The following is a 16,363-nucleotide window of genomic DNA, read 5'->3' as shown; positions in this document are numbered from 1 at the left end:
GCCCCAGCCATCGGCAGACCTGCAGCACTTGTTGAGCTCAGAAATAGTTCATCAAGTTTTAACTGCCCTTGAAGCAATCCATATACACAGCTAAATGATTTCCCCTGGCTTTAGGAAACGCACGAGTGCACAAGGAAGAGCATTGAAGCCAAAAGAAAACAGATAAACTGGAGAATGGATTAGATGTTCTGCTCTCACTGGCATTCTGCTGCCATGGATGGAAATACGACAGGTGGAGAGGAGGGGACTTCTGCAGCCTTGCTTTTGATCAGGAAAACTTTTCAGAGCAGTTTAAACCAGGTCAGAACCAGACTCTTAAACTCCTCTACCAATCCATCCACCACCATCTAACTAACCACAAGCATCCTGCTGACGACAGAACTGTTTACTGAGAAACATGAATTCAAAACTGTTTTACTGATTCTGAAATCTTACAGGAAACAAAACTTCGAGTGTGTTCTATGGGGTTACTGATCTATTCAACATACATTTTGGCAGCACTTGTGTGATAAACCATTCATCCTGGAAAAACGCTCACAAAATTTGATATTTTATTTATTTATTTATCACCTATTCATCCATCCATCCATTTTCATCTACTTATCCGTTACCAGGTCGCGGGGGCAGCAGTCTTCACAACCGCCACCCAAATCACACTGCACCGTACCAACTCCCCTGAACCTTCCTGCAGGTGGTGAGTCCACTGGAAGTATCACCTATTCATTTTTTCCTTAAGTTTATTTGTTTAATGTGTCTATAATTTTACTTTTTCCACGGATACAAAGGACAGACCTGCCTTCATTTTCAGTCCATTATTTAGATGTATACTTCCAAAGAACACTTCCAAGGCTATACTTCTCAGGAACCTGATGTGAAAAAAACTATGAATTTGTCAGTAAAGCTCTTGGCAGAGGAGCTGTGAAGTCTGCAGCTCTGATAACATCAGATGTCTTTAGCTGCTCAGGACTTTGTGTCTGTGGAAGGCTGGAAAAGATTTGGCGACATTTGCGCGGCACCAACCAGGCCATTTATCAGAGAAAATCTGTGCTCAGGGCTAATCTGTATTTTGAGCCAAAGCTTGCCCACAACACAAGCTTCACACTTCCTTAGACTATGCTCCTGCCTGCTCTGACTTATCAAGCACCCTCCTGACAAGAGACAAAAGCATTGAGAAATATCTTGAGATGAGGACTAAACCAGGACTAAGCTTTTAAAAGATTTAAAAAAAAGAAAACTACAGTATTATATATCCAATGGCAAAAAGCATGACAAATAACCAGACAAAACCAGTAGTTTTGACCAGGTACCTGACCTAAAAATATTTTTTATGAATAACCACTTTTGACTAATATTAACACAAAACAAACTGTATTAAGAAAAAGAAAAGGTCACAAACTGTTGGGTTTATTTCTGATGACAGATTGTAAAATCCACAGAGAAAACAGACTATTGGTTCCGTCACTCCTGGTGCAGATTGGCCTGCATTTTTGTCAGTTACCTTCTGCTTTCTTATTCAGGACCTGAATACGTCTGATAGTTAGCCCCACAGCTCTCGAACACCCACAGCCCGATGAAACTCCACAGTTCCAACAGTTGTTTTCTACAGAACAACAACCTGTTCTGGAGACGATGAGGACAGAGAAACGTAACTCTATTCAAGTCCTGAGAGAAAAAACATTTTCTTTAATCTGCCACAAGGCTTCTTACTATATCAGCACACAACAGACCTTAACTTGAGATGTTGCAGTGCAGATAAACTAAGGGGGCTCAGCTTTGCTTTCAGGAAACACAACACTGAATATTCTGAGAATACAGTTTTATTGGTTTCCTGCTTGATGTTGCAGAGGTGACTATAATAAAGTAGTATAAAAAGTCAAAAGTCAGTGGGCACCACCTTGTGTGAATGATGCTGTGACAAGGCATTTCATGTTAAATACTGTGCACATATCTCTAGAAAGCCAGACAGATGACAGGTCAACATCAGCTAACAAGGTGTGTGTGTGTGTGTGTGTGTGTGTCACCAAATTCTTCCTCTCAGATAGAAATGGTTTAGAGCAAATACACAGGGGTATTTAAAGAGTAATGTTCATATCCATGCTGCTAAGACTAATCACACGGTCTGTGTCCTGGTTTGGTCAAATGTATTGTTCAAACTGAGCCAGATGGCAGTGTGTGGTAAACACTGTGTTACTGGTCTGCACGTATAAAAACAGAGCCTAATGCTGAGAGCCCCTTGTAGAAGCACTGAGTGCACAGAAACACACTCTTGATGCAGTTTGCCCATCCATTATTGATTTCTTTTTTAAAGTATCGGTTTTTATAAATAACCTTCTTTATTACTGTGCTGGCTCAAAGAGCTCTCCTGTGGCTGCAGCTCCACTTTCACTGCAAACATGTTTTACAGTTTGAGTGACTGACACCCAACAAATACGTCACAACAACAGTGAAAAACACAGTAATAAACATTAACAGAAAAGCACAAAGATGCTGCTGATCCACAAGTTATTAGTAAAAAAGAAATACAGATGACGTTAAGCTAATTATATTGTTCAACCTATTATTGTTCAACCTATTTTAAAACCTATTAACAAAGAATGACAATAACTGGAAGTGGCTTAGTAATTATTGATATTAAATAAATGGAATGAAACACAACAGAAACACCTTCAGGGACTTCTTTCAGTTGATATGGTTTTGTTTACTATATGGACAGTAAGAGAGGTGAATAAGACTAGACCAGTTTTACTTATAATCCTTTTACAAGATGACAAATCTCACAGTTGGGAATTTTTGTAGAAGATGAGCACGAAAGTGAAATCTTCGTCCTCACACTCACCCTGCTACACCGACTACAGGAGACATGATCCTGGTCATCTGTCCCTGCTGCCATGGAGAGCAGTGTGACTCTGCATCTTAATGGACTTCTTCACATAAGCTTCTCCTCTTAATTATTCATAAGGTCCTCCAGAGAAGCTGTGGGTGTGAAGCCCGCAACCAGATAAGTGACGTGTGACCCATGGATAGACACAAGTGTAAACTTTCCTGAGTCATTGTTTGGCTTAAACATTTGTATCTGTTTTTTGTTTGGTTTTTTCACACAAATGCTTTACAGACTTCTGGACTTCTGTAAAAGTCTAGAAAGAAATGTTTTAAGTGGTCTGTCAAATAAAAGGAAGTCAGTCCTCCAACCAATGAGGTAGGTGCGTCTGACAAGTTCTGCCTGAAATAGTTCTTGCAGTTCTTTATTTCTCTGGGGTTTTATCCATGTTGATCTGTTACGACTGTAGTAGAAACACTTTGTTTCAACTACAGTTACGACTGTAGTAGAAACACTTTGTTAACGGTACCACCCCATGTTCCCAGTACTAAATTCTGTATTGAAAATATCCAATCTGATTTCTGCCTTTACACTTCACTCCTGTGAGGGGAACTCGATCATGTTCTCTGTAGGTGTTACAGTGTGATGAGAACTGCACAAAGCAGAAACATCAATTTGTGTGCTTTTGAAATTACCTCATTGTGTTCCCATCAGACTTTTTTTTTAGATTTCTTAATACCAGACAGGAATATTGTGTAAAATATTGTGTTGCATCTCTGCTTCTGCTGCATCATTCTTTTTTCTTTTTTTTTCAAATCAAGCTCAACCTCAGACATCTACAGACACCTGATACCAAGCTCAACCCTAGAAATCCAGTCCTCTCTTTCCATGGACTGAAGCAGTCAGCACCATGTCTACCTCTGATACAGCATAGTCTTGGAAAGACAAGGAGGCTATAGTACAAGGGCATTTTTTCTTACACTGGTGAGGGTCAGTGAAGCTATCACTTACCACAAACAGGAAACTGCTTAGAAAAAAGCAAGAGATCAACCAAAAGAACTGGGGTGGTTATTCTAGGTAAAATAACTCCAGAAAACATGTTTAAGCTCACTGTTGTATTACTATGTCACCAACAGCATCAAAGCCTCCTTTCGTGCACAATAACCCTCTCGTTCAAATATAAAACTAATCCTAATGCTGCTGTTTGACTCTTAATACATATCAAATCCTCTAAACCCTCTGAAAGGCCACAGATGGAGATGTTCTTATACGTAATACTTCTATTCATTTTTCAAGATGTGTTTAAATACATCCAGAACTTTTATCACTTTCTTTTCAGCTTTAATTATAATATGGTTCAACAGGTGTTTGGAAAGAGCAGTTGACTCAAGTTTTTAAAAAAAGTATTTTAAGGCCACCATCCCGCACAAGAAATAGGTTTTTACTTTTTTAAACTCATATTTACTCTGTGTTATAAACTTACCACAAAGGCAAGGTAACTCTTTCTGTTTGTGTTTCCCAGCAAGCCAAGACAAATGTTCACTGAGTGTGGAAGTGGGTGGTTGGCATGCTCTTAATTTCAGTTGTGGTTTGCTGTAGTGCTGCGAGATGATGTTGAAGCATAGAGGGACATCCATTATCATAATGAGACCAAGTTCACAGGAAACAGGAAAGGATCATCTTTCCCTCCCCTCAAGTGAAGTCCATTGAGAAAATCAGTGATTTTAGCTAACAGCCACAACTGGTAAGTAACACTAACCAAAACAAAAATCTGAACTCGTGTAGGCAGCAGTGAATCAACAACCCCTTGATGTTGTTAGGTTACTGACAACTTGGTACAGGAGAAAAAGCAGGAAGCTCACAGAATATTCAAGAAAAAGCAAAGACTACATGGCTGTATTTTTAGTCGTTGTTTTACGATCAGTAAAAATACTATCACGACCATTGAAGTCAAAAAGTAATCAATACAATACAAATTCAATACAATTTTAGCTGACATGTCACTGGAGCTGATAGGGCTACTGCTCCTTCAAGTAGTTATTGGGAAAATACCAATAAAGTATTGTATGCACAAATAAAAAATAACACCTTCACAACAGCTGTTTCTGTGCTGTCATGTAAAAAAGTTTTCTTATAGAATATCAGCCAAGTGGACTGAAAGTGGACTTTAATCATTAAAAAGGATTAAAAATATAACTCAGAGTGCACAGAAATAACTTGCATTTTAGGTTGAAAAATACTCGCCATCTCAGTGCTACGTCCTGTGACCAGTTAGTGTCAATGAGGTAAATTGATTCATCATTGATCTATCACTGATTTTCAATGAAATATGGTGTAATATAAGAAGTTAATATACCACAGAACTGACACAAAACACTTCAACAGTAAATTTATTCTCCAAATCATTGATTTGAACGGCTGATTCTAGTCAGGTAGTATTAAAATGTTTTTGTTACTAACCTCTGACTAAATAAGAATGTCAACAACATACTGACACGAAGTAAACAAATGTAGAAAAGCAGGTGTTGTCAGAGTGTATTTGCTTTTGTGGGTGGTGTGTGTTTGTGTAAAAGGGATAGAACAGGAACTTCATAATCTCAAAGTGTCCCACCTCCCTGCACCACAGCCCACTGCTTTTTTTCCACCATCCATCCACAACTTCTGCTGGCCCTATAACACAACCCCCTGCTGTTCACTCACTCATCCACAAACACACGACTCTCACACACAAACTCTACAATTTCTTGCCAGTAAAGTATGCTACCAAAGGCAAAGCCCTGTTTTTTTTCTGGATTCTTAATCCCAGGGGCTCCATGGAAAAAAACAGCCACTGAATGAAGTCTTTATGAAGGCAGGCCTGGCGCTGGGCTAAGGTGGTTCACCTTGAGACGCTCATTACACTGAGCATCAGTTCACAGCTTTGCAGTGCACAATTATGTGATGTTAAAAGGATACACCATATAAGACAACGGAGCAGGAGAAGTCTTTAAAGACAGAGGATGAACTGATAACCTAAGAAATTAAATGATCACCGCCTAACCTAATTAAAACAAGCCCACACTCTGAGGATTACTGGACACTCCTGACCTGAGTGCTTCTTAGTCTGAGCATCCATCCACCACAGGATTGACGACAAGCAAAAAGTGATAAAATGCAAAGAAAAATCTTTTACTTTGACAAGAAGATTGATGGGGGGAGTTTATTAAACTGGGGTTCTAAACCACTTCTCTAATGTTTTTGTAGGTTGTACAAGATAATACAAATGAATGAATGTTGGACAAGAACATAAAACACAAATACTATTTGTGTTTCTTTTTAACATGCAACCGTGTATTCCGTGAAGATAAAGTGTTGGCTTTAATGCTCAGTTGTTAACGACTGTTTATTTCTCTTTATTAACAGCAGTGGTCTGGTAATAAACATGGTCAAATAAAGGAGTATTACTGTTTTGTTTGTGTCTAAACATGTATAACAAGATGAAACATTTTCTAAAAAAATCAATACAAATGATATGTTAAAAAATAAAAAATAAACCCATATTAATGTAAAATAATATCTAATATGTAATATAAATGAAGCCTAATATTGTTTGAAAAACAAACACTACTGCTGCTACTTTAAAATGTATTAAATCATTATTAATTTGAGAGTTGATTCAAAAGAAGTGTTAAATAATAAGTGTTACTATATAAAAATAATAATTAGAATGATAAATAAATAATAACCACTAACATGCCAATCAAGCATTTAGGGGAAATACAAACAGACCACAATACATTCCACACAGACCAAAATTACAATTATAAACACACAACAAATAATAACAATAATAATAAGCTACGGACAGAATGACAGACATATAAAGACGCTTCTCCTTGACAGAGGAGTAGAGCTCGGTCATTTTAAAGGGAACGAGCTACAACGATATGCTGTCATAGAAAAACAATGAAGCTTAGTTAGCACAGACGTTAGCTCCTAACTGTTAGCCCCAACACAAGTGGAACGATGTAAGGAGCTAACAGACGTTAGGCTATTGGCTTTGTTCTGTCTTTAATGAACGATCTGTGCTAACGGACAGTCACACACGCGCGCACGTCTTCAAAGGCACAAAAGGACAGTACTGCTACGGTCAGGGCGGACAGTAACAGCAGTAACAGTAACAGTAACAGCAGCAGCGGAGGAGAGGATAGACGTTAGAAGAAACGAACGCTTACCTTCTGTGACGGCGGCGGTGGTGAATGTCTTTAAATGTCAGGGTTTACGCCGCGTGTTCGTGTTCGTCTCAGCCTACGTGAGTATTTATGTGAATCTCACTCTATATGGACGTGTGTGAGGATGTGTGGGTGAAGCGGTCTGAACTGAACCGAAGTGGACGAGGAGATTTAGTCTGGTCATGAGCACCGCCCACCAGCACAAGACCAGCGCTCAGGGATCGTCTGTGTGTTAACCAACAACCTCTAAATGTGGAAACCTCTCCACACTACGGAAGCGTATTGCTGCCACACTGAGGGGAAAATAAATTGGCTCCGTTTCACGTAATTGCGTGATAAGCTTTACGTTATTACCTGATAAGTTTCGCGTTATTTTCATGAAATATTTCATATTAATATTTTAAAAAATTTAATTTGTAAAAAATTACCTTTTCTGCATGTTTCTCATTAAATTAGTGACCATTATGGAGCCTATTTATTCATTCTTTGTCAAGTCAAAGTCATCAAATTGATGATTCAAGTCAAAGTCATGTGACTCGAGTCCACTTCTGTTCTTCTCTGTGTTTATTTCTTACATGCAAAATCAAAGCATATAAAGATTTGCACACTTAAATCAGTTAAACATTTTTACACAGTGAAAAAAACCTACCTATGAAGATGAAGATGGATTTTTATGAATATTTTGAGGATATATAACTTAACGCTCCCCTTGTTCTTTGTGTATAGGTGACCCGGTGGCTGATACTAATTAAAAAAGAATTATAATTAAACAGCGATCCCGTCCATGTTTTAACAGTGTTGACTTTTATAGAAATCTAAAAAAAACAAAACATCAAAAATAGTAAACAATGGCTCCATCTAGTGGGAGAGGTGTCACACACCATAAGGAAAAAACAAATGCTGTACAAATATTCAAATATGTTCTAAACACAATAATAACAATCGGAAAATTCATCTTTTCAAATATGATTTTTATGAATAGTGTGTGAATATATAACTAAAATATTTTTAGATTATCCGATATCTATAATTTCGCTAATTTGAAAAATAATGACTGCAGTTGGACTGCCTAGCCGCATGACGTCGCTGTGTATAAACCCTCAGACCTTTCAAGTGCATCCTCTCCTCTTCTCTTGATTCTCCGGTTCGACGGCCCCTTGCCCGCTCCTCCCGGTGCTCACAGCGTCGGGCTCGGCCGCTGCGGGAGCGTCGGTCATGGCGGTGCACCGGGGACCCTCCACAAATTGGCTCTTTACCCGGGAGCAGCTGGAGAACACGCCGTCCCGACGCTGCGGTATCGAGGCGGACAGGGAGCTTTCGTACCGCCAGCAGGCCGCCAATCTCATCCAGGACATGGGCCAGAAACTGAACGTGTATCCTTTATGAGGAAAAGCTAGCTTCGGTTGGCAGTGTCAGGGAGCTTGCGATAGTTTCTGTGTGTTATGGTGTTAGTATTACATTTATTTAAAAATATTCTCAGCTCCTAACCTGCATAATTATAGCGAATGCAGGGAGTATGTAATGAATTTGTACATAACCCTTAGCACCAGCGGCATTGAGGCCTGTTAGCATGCGCTAGTTTAGCTGCTAGCTTCTGTTTTGTCTTTTCTTTGGAGTTTCTATTGTTAGCTCCCGCAGGCTGCATTGATTATCTCTCGGAAAGACGGGGATAGGTGGCCCTTTCATTCCATTAGAGTCTTTCCTGCATTATACACGTAAACGAAACAGGTTAGTTGAAATCCAATGCTCTAGGACGTATTTTAATCCTACAGGGCACACGTTTTGTTCCAGGTAGCTTTTTGCTAAATTGCTAAGCCTTTTCTTGTTAACGCAATTGATTCGCTTCTTACTGTAACCAGTGTCATCCACGACGTGTGATAAAATCAAAAACTGTGTATTTATTATTGATTAGAGTTTGTGATAAGTACCAGCTACAATAGGAACAGGTTCACTGCAGTATATGATTTATGTCAGTAACGGTTCAACAATGGTTACTGCTCGATCTCGTCCACAATAGTGGAGCAAGACGTGTATCGTGTATCCTGTTAAATCGATTTTTGCTGCTTTGGAAATGATCTCAGATCTCGTCATGGTTCATATTACTGCAATATGTTACGTAATGAAAGTAGTTTCCGAAACGTTATTTTAGTCTGGTGTCCAATCTTCTATTGTGATAACGTAAACTCATATGTTGTCGTGAAGACATTTACGTATGTGTTCATGAGAACGAGGGTAACTTTGAAACAAAAGCTGGTCACAAAACTGCATTTGTCTTTTTCTGTCTACTCAATGTTGGATCGTGGTGTTATGTCAATGTGAGTAAAATGTCCAAAGTAAGACGGTTGAAATTTTAGTATTACGGGGATGCGATTATGATTTCCTTGTTTAAAGAGACACAACTTAACACAGTGGTTTTTGGACGTTTAATACAAACCATCAAGGAAAAAGATGACGGATTACATGCAACTTCTCTAGAAAACCAAACGTGATGGTGCAGAAAGGGAAACTAGAAAGTCAAATAGTACCAAAGTCCTACCTACCCTTAAGTCCTTGCACAGTGTCAGTTATTGGTAATAGTTCCTTTAAGTTCTGTCCAAGTACTTGCTCCAGCGGTGAATCTGCAGATTCCTGATTCACGTAGTGAAAGCACATTGTTTCTAATGCAGTTCTTAGTTCCTGGTTTAACTTTTCTGTTTCAGTGAGTCTTGGTCTCTTTTTTTTATTTTTATTTATTTTATATAAGGATCAGTGTTAACCACAGTATGTCGCCCTGCAATCTTCAGACCTTAACCACATGTTTCCAGCTCTCAGCTCATCATCAACACAGCTATAGTTTACATGCACAGGTTTTACATGATCAACTCCTTCACTAAGTTCCATAGGAATGTAAGTATGACGACAGCTGTAGTACTAGTGGTAGTAGTACAAGACGTAGGTGACATTTTCAGCTTCATAGGTTTGTCATTTATTCTGACTAAATCTTCTCCTCACAGATAATTTCTCAGACCACACTGTTCCTTGCTGCTAAAGTTGAAGAGCAGCCCAGGAAGCTGGAGCACGTCATTAAAATCGCCCACGCCTGCATGAACCCGCAGGAGCCCCCGCTCGACACCAAGAGCAACGTCAGTCCAAATCAGTATTTTTCAGCTTCCTGTCAACTGTTAATTCACTGTCCAAAAAAAAAGATGATATTGGATTAAATGATAGACACATTTATCATCCACTCAAAGTTGCTGGCATAGAATCGTTGTTCAAGTTGAACTTTTTACCAAAAGCTAAAATGTCCATCGCTAAGTTCTTGTATTGTTTTGTGACCTCACTAACATCCGTTGTTCAGATTTACTCCAGTGACACAAAGTGACCACTGGAGGCAGCAGTGAACCAGCACCTCCTTTGTCCCTTGTCAGCTAAAATCACTGATCTTTTCTCTGATCTGTCTTAAACTGTTATTTAAATGTTATTTTAGCATATATATTAGCATCAGTATTCCTTGTAAAACATCTCTTTTTCTCTGTTCTATAACAGTTTTTTTTTTCTTTTCAGGCCTTCCTGCAGTTGTCACAAGAGCTCGTAGCTCTGGAAACAATTGTGCTGCAGACACTGGGTGAGTCTTAGAGAAACTTCAGAAAACTGGTCCTTACACTAACGTTTGAGTGAATGAATTTGTGAATTGATTGTGTTAGTCGGGACAGGCAACAGATCTCTCAGCTTTAGTCCCAGTGGGTGAGTTAATGTTCCCGTGTCTGACTCTTGTCTTTTTTTCATTTCAGGTTTTGAAATAACAGTGGATCATCCACACACAGATGTTGTCAAATGTTCACAACTAGTGAGAGGTACGACGCGTTTCTTAAGTATTGAGCTTTTATTTTACTTTCTGAAAGTATCAATAAAACCAGGGGTGGAAAGCATCACACAGATTAAGACAGTTTAATGATTGAAAGATTTGTCCTTAGTTTTGAGGGATGTGTTCAATTGAAAGGATAAGTCGGCTCTATCTCAATCCAAAAGCTGAAACAATTACTCGACCCAAATTGATTATTTAACAGTTTGAATTCCAATTTTCCTGAATCAGAGTTTATTTTTTTGTTATTTTCAATTATTTTGCGCCCACTTTAGAAACCACAGCAGTGACTGGTCTTGTGATCAGTTTGTGTCCTCTTTGTAGCCATAATTAGAATCAGGTCTCTGTGGCTGTGATGTCACACAGTAACACACATGAACTCTTCAGTGGACTACAGCAGCTGTGTCCCTGTCAGCTTAAATGACAGATTTTCTCTATGGACTTAGTGTAAGAGCTGTAGACTGTTATCATTCCATGTGTTCTTGATGCCTTTTCCCCTTAAATCATTTTCAGATCTTCTAAAAACGACTGAAGCTTTAAGTCAGTCTGTCTGGTTTTCCCCATCAACAACTCTTAACACACATTTTCCTCCTGTGTTTGTTTTTGCAGCGAGCAAGGATTTGGCACAGACTTCCTATTTCATGGCTACCAACAGGTTATTATCCTGTTCCCATTATTGCTCTGTAATGGCACACTCTAGCTTCCTGTCCCCGTCCTGTGTCCAACGCCCCGTCAGCGGCCCGGCCTTGGTAGGCCCGTCCTCTCTGTTTGAGTGGGCGGGTTGGTCCGGCCGGGCAGCGTTGTGCGGTGTATGTACAGGGGCTCAGTGTTGGCACAGTCGGGGTTAACGCTCAGTGTGGACTGTTAGTGTAAAAAGACTGAAATGGTAGCCTGAATATTCATTCCACTAAAGGTTCTAATGCACTTATACAGGCTTCGGGTAAGTAACCTCCACTCGCCCTCTTTATTTTTATAACTGTTTTCAGTCATTTTAAACCATGAAAAAGAAAAAAACGTTAAATTGATCAGACCTTTTTAAAAAATATTTAGAAAATTGTCAGTTTGAGCCTGTCGTGTTTAAAAGTCTGGCTTTGGGCCCAGTTGTGGCCTCTGTGCAGCTTTTCTTTGGCCTTTAAATGACGTCTTCAGGTCAGACATTTGACACTGTGTCGTGTCTAGTTGACATCACACCTGGTTACCTTTTCTAGGTTCTTTTTTTGCTACTTTCCTGTTGTTTCCTCATGACTTTCTGACATTAACAAAAATGTCTTTGGAGTTTTTGTAGGTTTTACCTCCAGGCTTTTTTCCTCTTTGTAGATCTGGATGACTGTGAGACACTAGATGGTTGTCCTGGAGTACTTAGTTGTTTTGTTGATGGCTCTCTGTGTGGATGACATTCTCTGTGGTGTGAGTGTTGAGTAGATCGACACTCGTCTCTCTTCTTTATTATTACACCTATTTTTCTAGATAACTTTCTAGGTTTCTTCTGAGGATTCTTTGGCCCTCTGAGGTTTTCACATCAGATCTGGAGCCACTTGAGAGAAGTTGTCAGACTCTTTAGTGTGAAAGGGTTTTTTTTCTACTGAGCAGCTTCAATTTCTCATCTCTCCCTGTCTTTATCTTCACACTGACGGCTTTCTAAATGAAACTGAAGTATTGAAACCTTTGGCTGTGTGTGTGTGTGTGTGTGTGTTGATGCTGTGACCCTGTGAGGACCATGTTCTCCTCCTGTTAACTTCTCTCTCTCTCTCTCTGTGTGTTTCCGTCTTCTCCTCCTCAGTCTCCACCTCACCACCTTCTGTCTGGAGTACAGACCCACAGTGGTGGCCTGCGTCTGCATCCATCTGGCCTGTAAATGGTCCAACTGGGAGATTCCCGTGTCCACGGATGGAAAACCCTGGTGGGAATATGTGGACCCAAACGTCACGCTCCACCTGTTGGATGGTCAGACTTTTCCCTAGAGTTCCTTTTTCAGTTTTCCATTTTCTTAATGCCTTTTTTTTTTCAATTGACTAAGTAACTTTTCAAAACAACTTTTTTTTAATCTTGTTGTATTTGGAAGTGCCTTCTCTCTTGTCCAGATCTTCTTAGTTCACATTTGTTGTACTTCGATCAACATCGCACAGATTAACTTCACCCAGAACACTGATTTTGAATAAACGTGGTTAAATTAGAGAAATTGTAGACTTTTCACAGGTTTTCTGAAGAAAATTCTAAATTCTAGTGTGTTTGGGGTTTTTTTCCAGAGCTCACTCATGAGTTTCTTCAGATTCTGGAGAAAACTCCCAGCAGACTGAAGAGGATCAGAAACTGGAGGGTAAGCTCTCATCATCATCATCATCTTCAACATTCTGCCAATATCTTTTTGTCTAAAATTGAATTTTTTTTAAGGCCATTCAAGCAGCTAAGAAGCCAAAGACGGAGACTGGGGCTGTGGACAGTGCCTTCCAAGGGACGTCTTTCGATGGACTTCCTGGTGTCACCTCGTCTTTCTTCCCCTCCAGCTCAGATTCTTCAGACATTTCTTCCCTGAATGCTGTCTCCTCGGCGTACGCCTCCTTTCAGCCCCTGGCCGGTCAGTCAAAGGGCTGTGGCTACGACCAGTTCTCTCAGTCTCTAGACACGGACTTTATTGTGTTCAAGCAGGAGCACAAACCGACTGTTAGCAGTGGTTCTGGAGGGAAACAACAGCAGCAGCAGCAGCAGCTGACGGCAAACGCTGCCTCCTTTTCACGTTCACACAAAGTCTTGACTCTGGAAAAGTACAGAGAGAAACATGCGGTGGAAATAGCCTCACACAATGGAGTGAAAGAGGAGCTGAGCACAGAGGACTTCGCTCCGCCTCCATTGCTCTCTTCACATCATCACAAAAAACGCTCACAGTCGCAGCAGCTCAGCCAATCGGGCGAGGGCAAGAGAGAAAAGTCGAGCTCTAAAAAGTCGCGACCTCCTCCTTCAACCTTTGTGGAGAACGGCTCAGCATCAAGCGAGGAGCTCAAAATGAGAATCAAAGTGTCGTCTGATCGTCACAAAGACCACGGCGTCAGCAGCCACCGCCACAGCAAACATGGACACGCCCACTCCCTGTCTGCACGGGCCGCCAGCAGCCACGGTAGCGACTTGGGAGCGTCCAGCTCGTCACGTAAGAGGCCTCACCCTGAGGCCGGGAACCACTACCACTCGACCAAGAGCAGCCGCAGTTCCAACGGAGGGTCCGCCCACTACACATCGGAGGGTGTGGCCAGGCTGACGGAGCACAACAGTCACGACAGAACAAATGGAACGTTGCCCGTCAGCGGTCAACACACCGACTATAAAAACACTTTTGACATGCTGGACTCTTTACTAAGTGCCCAAGGAATGAGTTTATGATCTGGACCGTCAGATATTATCACGTGTTAGACAACAGATCTGTCTTAAATAGTCTGAGTCCTGCATCGCCTTCAGCCAAGTCCACGCACTGTTGATCTCCGTCGTAGCTGTCCAACATTAGCCAAGTTGCTGCTAGGATGTTTGAAAAACATGCGGCTGAAGTTCCTTTTTTAAAATAAAGTTATTTTAAAGCAAGCAAATTAATTTTTAAGGTGCATGTTTTCAGTCTTTCAAAGGGAAAACGTGGCTCTCAGCTGCTCTCACAGTTTACACATTATTATTATTATTATTATTAATTTGATTTTTTTTATGTCTAAGAACTATTATGTTCCACAAAAAAAAATCTCAGGTCTTGAACTGTTTTGATACAAGAAGGAATCTTACTGTGTTTTGGGTTTCGTTGCCCGTGTTTGTGATAGTCCTCCCTGAAAGGACAGCGCCCTCTGTTGGTGAGAAAAACAGAACGAGAACGTCTTGTTTGTCACATCTGCTGTGAAAAAAACATTTTTAAAAGTGATGAAAGGTCTTGTTTGTGTTTGTACCTGCTGACTTCAAAGGTGCAGTGAAGTGATTTTTGCATCATTCCCAGTCAAGTGTATCACGAAAACCTGACTGTTCTGATCTGCGTTTGTCAACTGGGAGCCAATAAAGCTGGAAAGTATCTTTTACTGATGCTGTCACATTGTTGTAAGTTTTGTCATTGGTTGATCGTGTTTTCAACCAGATTACCTAAATTAAATCTGCTTTTTTTTCATCTGTGGTTTTAACTTTGTGATCTAACGTTTGATTTAAATAGTTTAATTGAGAAACTGCTTTAATGAAACTACTGTGCCTCCAAAGTAACATTAGCAACATGGTTTAAAAAAAATCTAATTTAGAAAATTGAAATGGTATCATTTTGTAACGCAGTCATTTGTTGTGTTTTTTTTTTAACTCCAGTAATGTTTATTCCACATCACTAAAACTAATTAACTCTAATTGACAATAATTACTGAGTGACGCCTTTATGTATAAATCTATCTTTGAATTAATTTAGATGCTGCGGAAATTATTTGTATCCTTGAAAATAACCTGAAACAAACCAACATTGTTTAGATCACTTGTTAGAGACACGTTAAAAAGACTTTAAATTTTACAATTAAGCGAAAGGTCAGTGAAATAACTGTGGATGAAAGAGAGCTTTGCCAAACGTCATAGGTTTTAGTCCTAATGATGTCAATCATAACACTACATGTCATGAGATATTCGTTTTGTAATGAGAGGATGTTGGTTCAAATCCTGACTGGTGTAAATTTAAAGCACAAACCTTCAATAATCATAGATAAAATCCAAACATTCAAAGATTTGTGAAATCACACGATCAAAGAGCTAATTTGATACAAACAGGGAGGTGTTGACAGAGACTGACCTCAGATGATCAGAAAACCCCAGAGTGACGGACGGACAAGCTTCTGGATGTGGACGCTGGTCTGCAGTGGAGTCTTGTGGCTAAGTCGTTGCCTGGACAACGTGGGCTGGACAACGTGGGCTGGACGACGGCACCTTTACAGATCTGAAGTACACAGTGTACAAGCATGAGTGGAAAAAAAACAAAACTTTCCAGAATGGGTTTAAATGATCTATCTTAGGTCATATGAATGAATTAAACTTTGTTTTTTTAAATTAGATCAAAGTCAAACAACCAATTAATCACAATTATGACGGCCAACCCAGGATTCTCTGAGAAAGGAACATGACCAAAGAACAGGAAGTGATTTGGACTCTCAAAGATTGGGGCAAAAACAAGAAGGTCAGGGAACGTTTGGGACCAAGATTTAAGAAGACAGGTAGGACCTAAGGACTCCAGGAGGATGACAGTCCCCGAGAAAGTGACGCTACGAACAGGACCAGCACTACAGAGGTGTCCTACAACAAAAGCTACCATTTTTTTCCTTGTCTCGGGGACTTGGTTCCTCTACTGAGTCTACTCTGGAGGATCTTTCTGGGTCTGACTCTGAACCCCACACTGGCAGCGTGGACGCCTCATTTGTGGTTCCTGATAATTAATCAGCAGCAGCCTCGGAGCAAACGCAGCGCTTTCTCTCAGTATTAGCTTCTAATTTTAGCTGCAGAGACAATAGG

At 40.1% G+C, this 16,363-nt stretch overlaps 2 protein-coding genes and 1 long non-coding RNA gene across 6 annotated transcripts in view; 1 reads left to right on the top strand and 2 right to left on the bottom strand.

Annotated features, from left to right (window-relative positions):
* The window catches only part of mgat5 (alpha-1,6-mannosylglycoprotein 6-beta-N-acetylglucosaminyltransferase), a 44,997-nt gene extending 37,645 nt beyond the window's left edge, over positions 1–7,352 (bottom strand). Inside the window, exon 1 of the mRNA XM_008325203.3 lies at positions 7,033–7,352. The gene's annotated coding sequence lies outside the window, so the exon portion shown is untranslated. The remainder of the gene's footprint in view (positions 1–7,032) is intronic.
* Positions 6,924–14,910, top strand: LOC103389682 (cyclin-T2-like). 4 transcript variants are annotated; one of them, XM_008325202.3, is made up of 10 exons: positions 6,952–7,109; positions 8,213–8,402; positions 9,834–9,915; positions 10,023–10,151; positions 10,573–10,633; positions 10,800–10,862; positions 11,480–11,525; positions 12,651–12,814; positions 13,117–13,187; positions 13,262–14,910. In XM_008325202.3, the coding sequence occupies exons 1-10, from the start codon at positions 7,067–7,069 to the stop codon at positions 14,240–14,242; spliced, it is 1,830 nt and encodes a 609-aa protein (XP_008323424.1). In that variant the 5' UTR covers positions 6,952–7,066; the 3' UTR covers positions 14,243–14,910. The 4 variants fall into 4 exon arrangements, 3 of the variants coding, with proteins under 3 accessions (XP_024917752.1, XP_008323424.1, XP_024917751.1); XM_025061983.1 differs by lacking the exon at positions 6,952–7,109 and having other exon boundaries at positions 8,145–8,402; XR_522630.3 differs by lacking the exons at positions 13,117–13,187; positions 13,262–14,910 and having other exon boundaries at positions 6,926–7,109; positions 11,480–11,810; positions 12,651–12,788.
* Positions 14,911–15,127: 217 nt separating this feature from the next.
* Positions 15,128–16,363, bottom strand: part of LOC107989511 (uncharacterized) — a 12,993-nt gene continuing 11,757 nt past the window's right edge. Inside the window, exon 3 of the long non-coding RNA XR_003051674.1 lies at positions 15,128–15,794. This is a non-coding gene — a long non-coding RNA (uncharacterized LOC107989511). The remainder of the gene's footprint in view (positions 15,795–16,363) is intronic.

The sequence above is a fragment of the Cynoglossus semilaevis genome, chromosome 14, assembly GCF_000523025.1.
Source record: "Cynoglossus semilaevis isolate Cse_v1.0 chromosome 14, Cse_v1.0, whole genome shotgun sequence".
In the NCBI taxonomy this organism is placed as follows: domain Eukaryota; kingdom Metazoa; phylum Chordata; class Actinopteri; order Pleuronectiformes; family Cynoglossidae; genus Cynoglossus; species Cynoglossus semilaevis.
The sequence above is the reverse complement of the archived record's forward strand: the minus strand, read 5'-3'. Positions and strand labels throughout refer to the sequence as shown.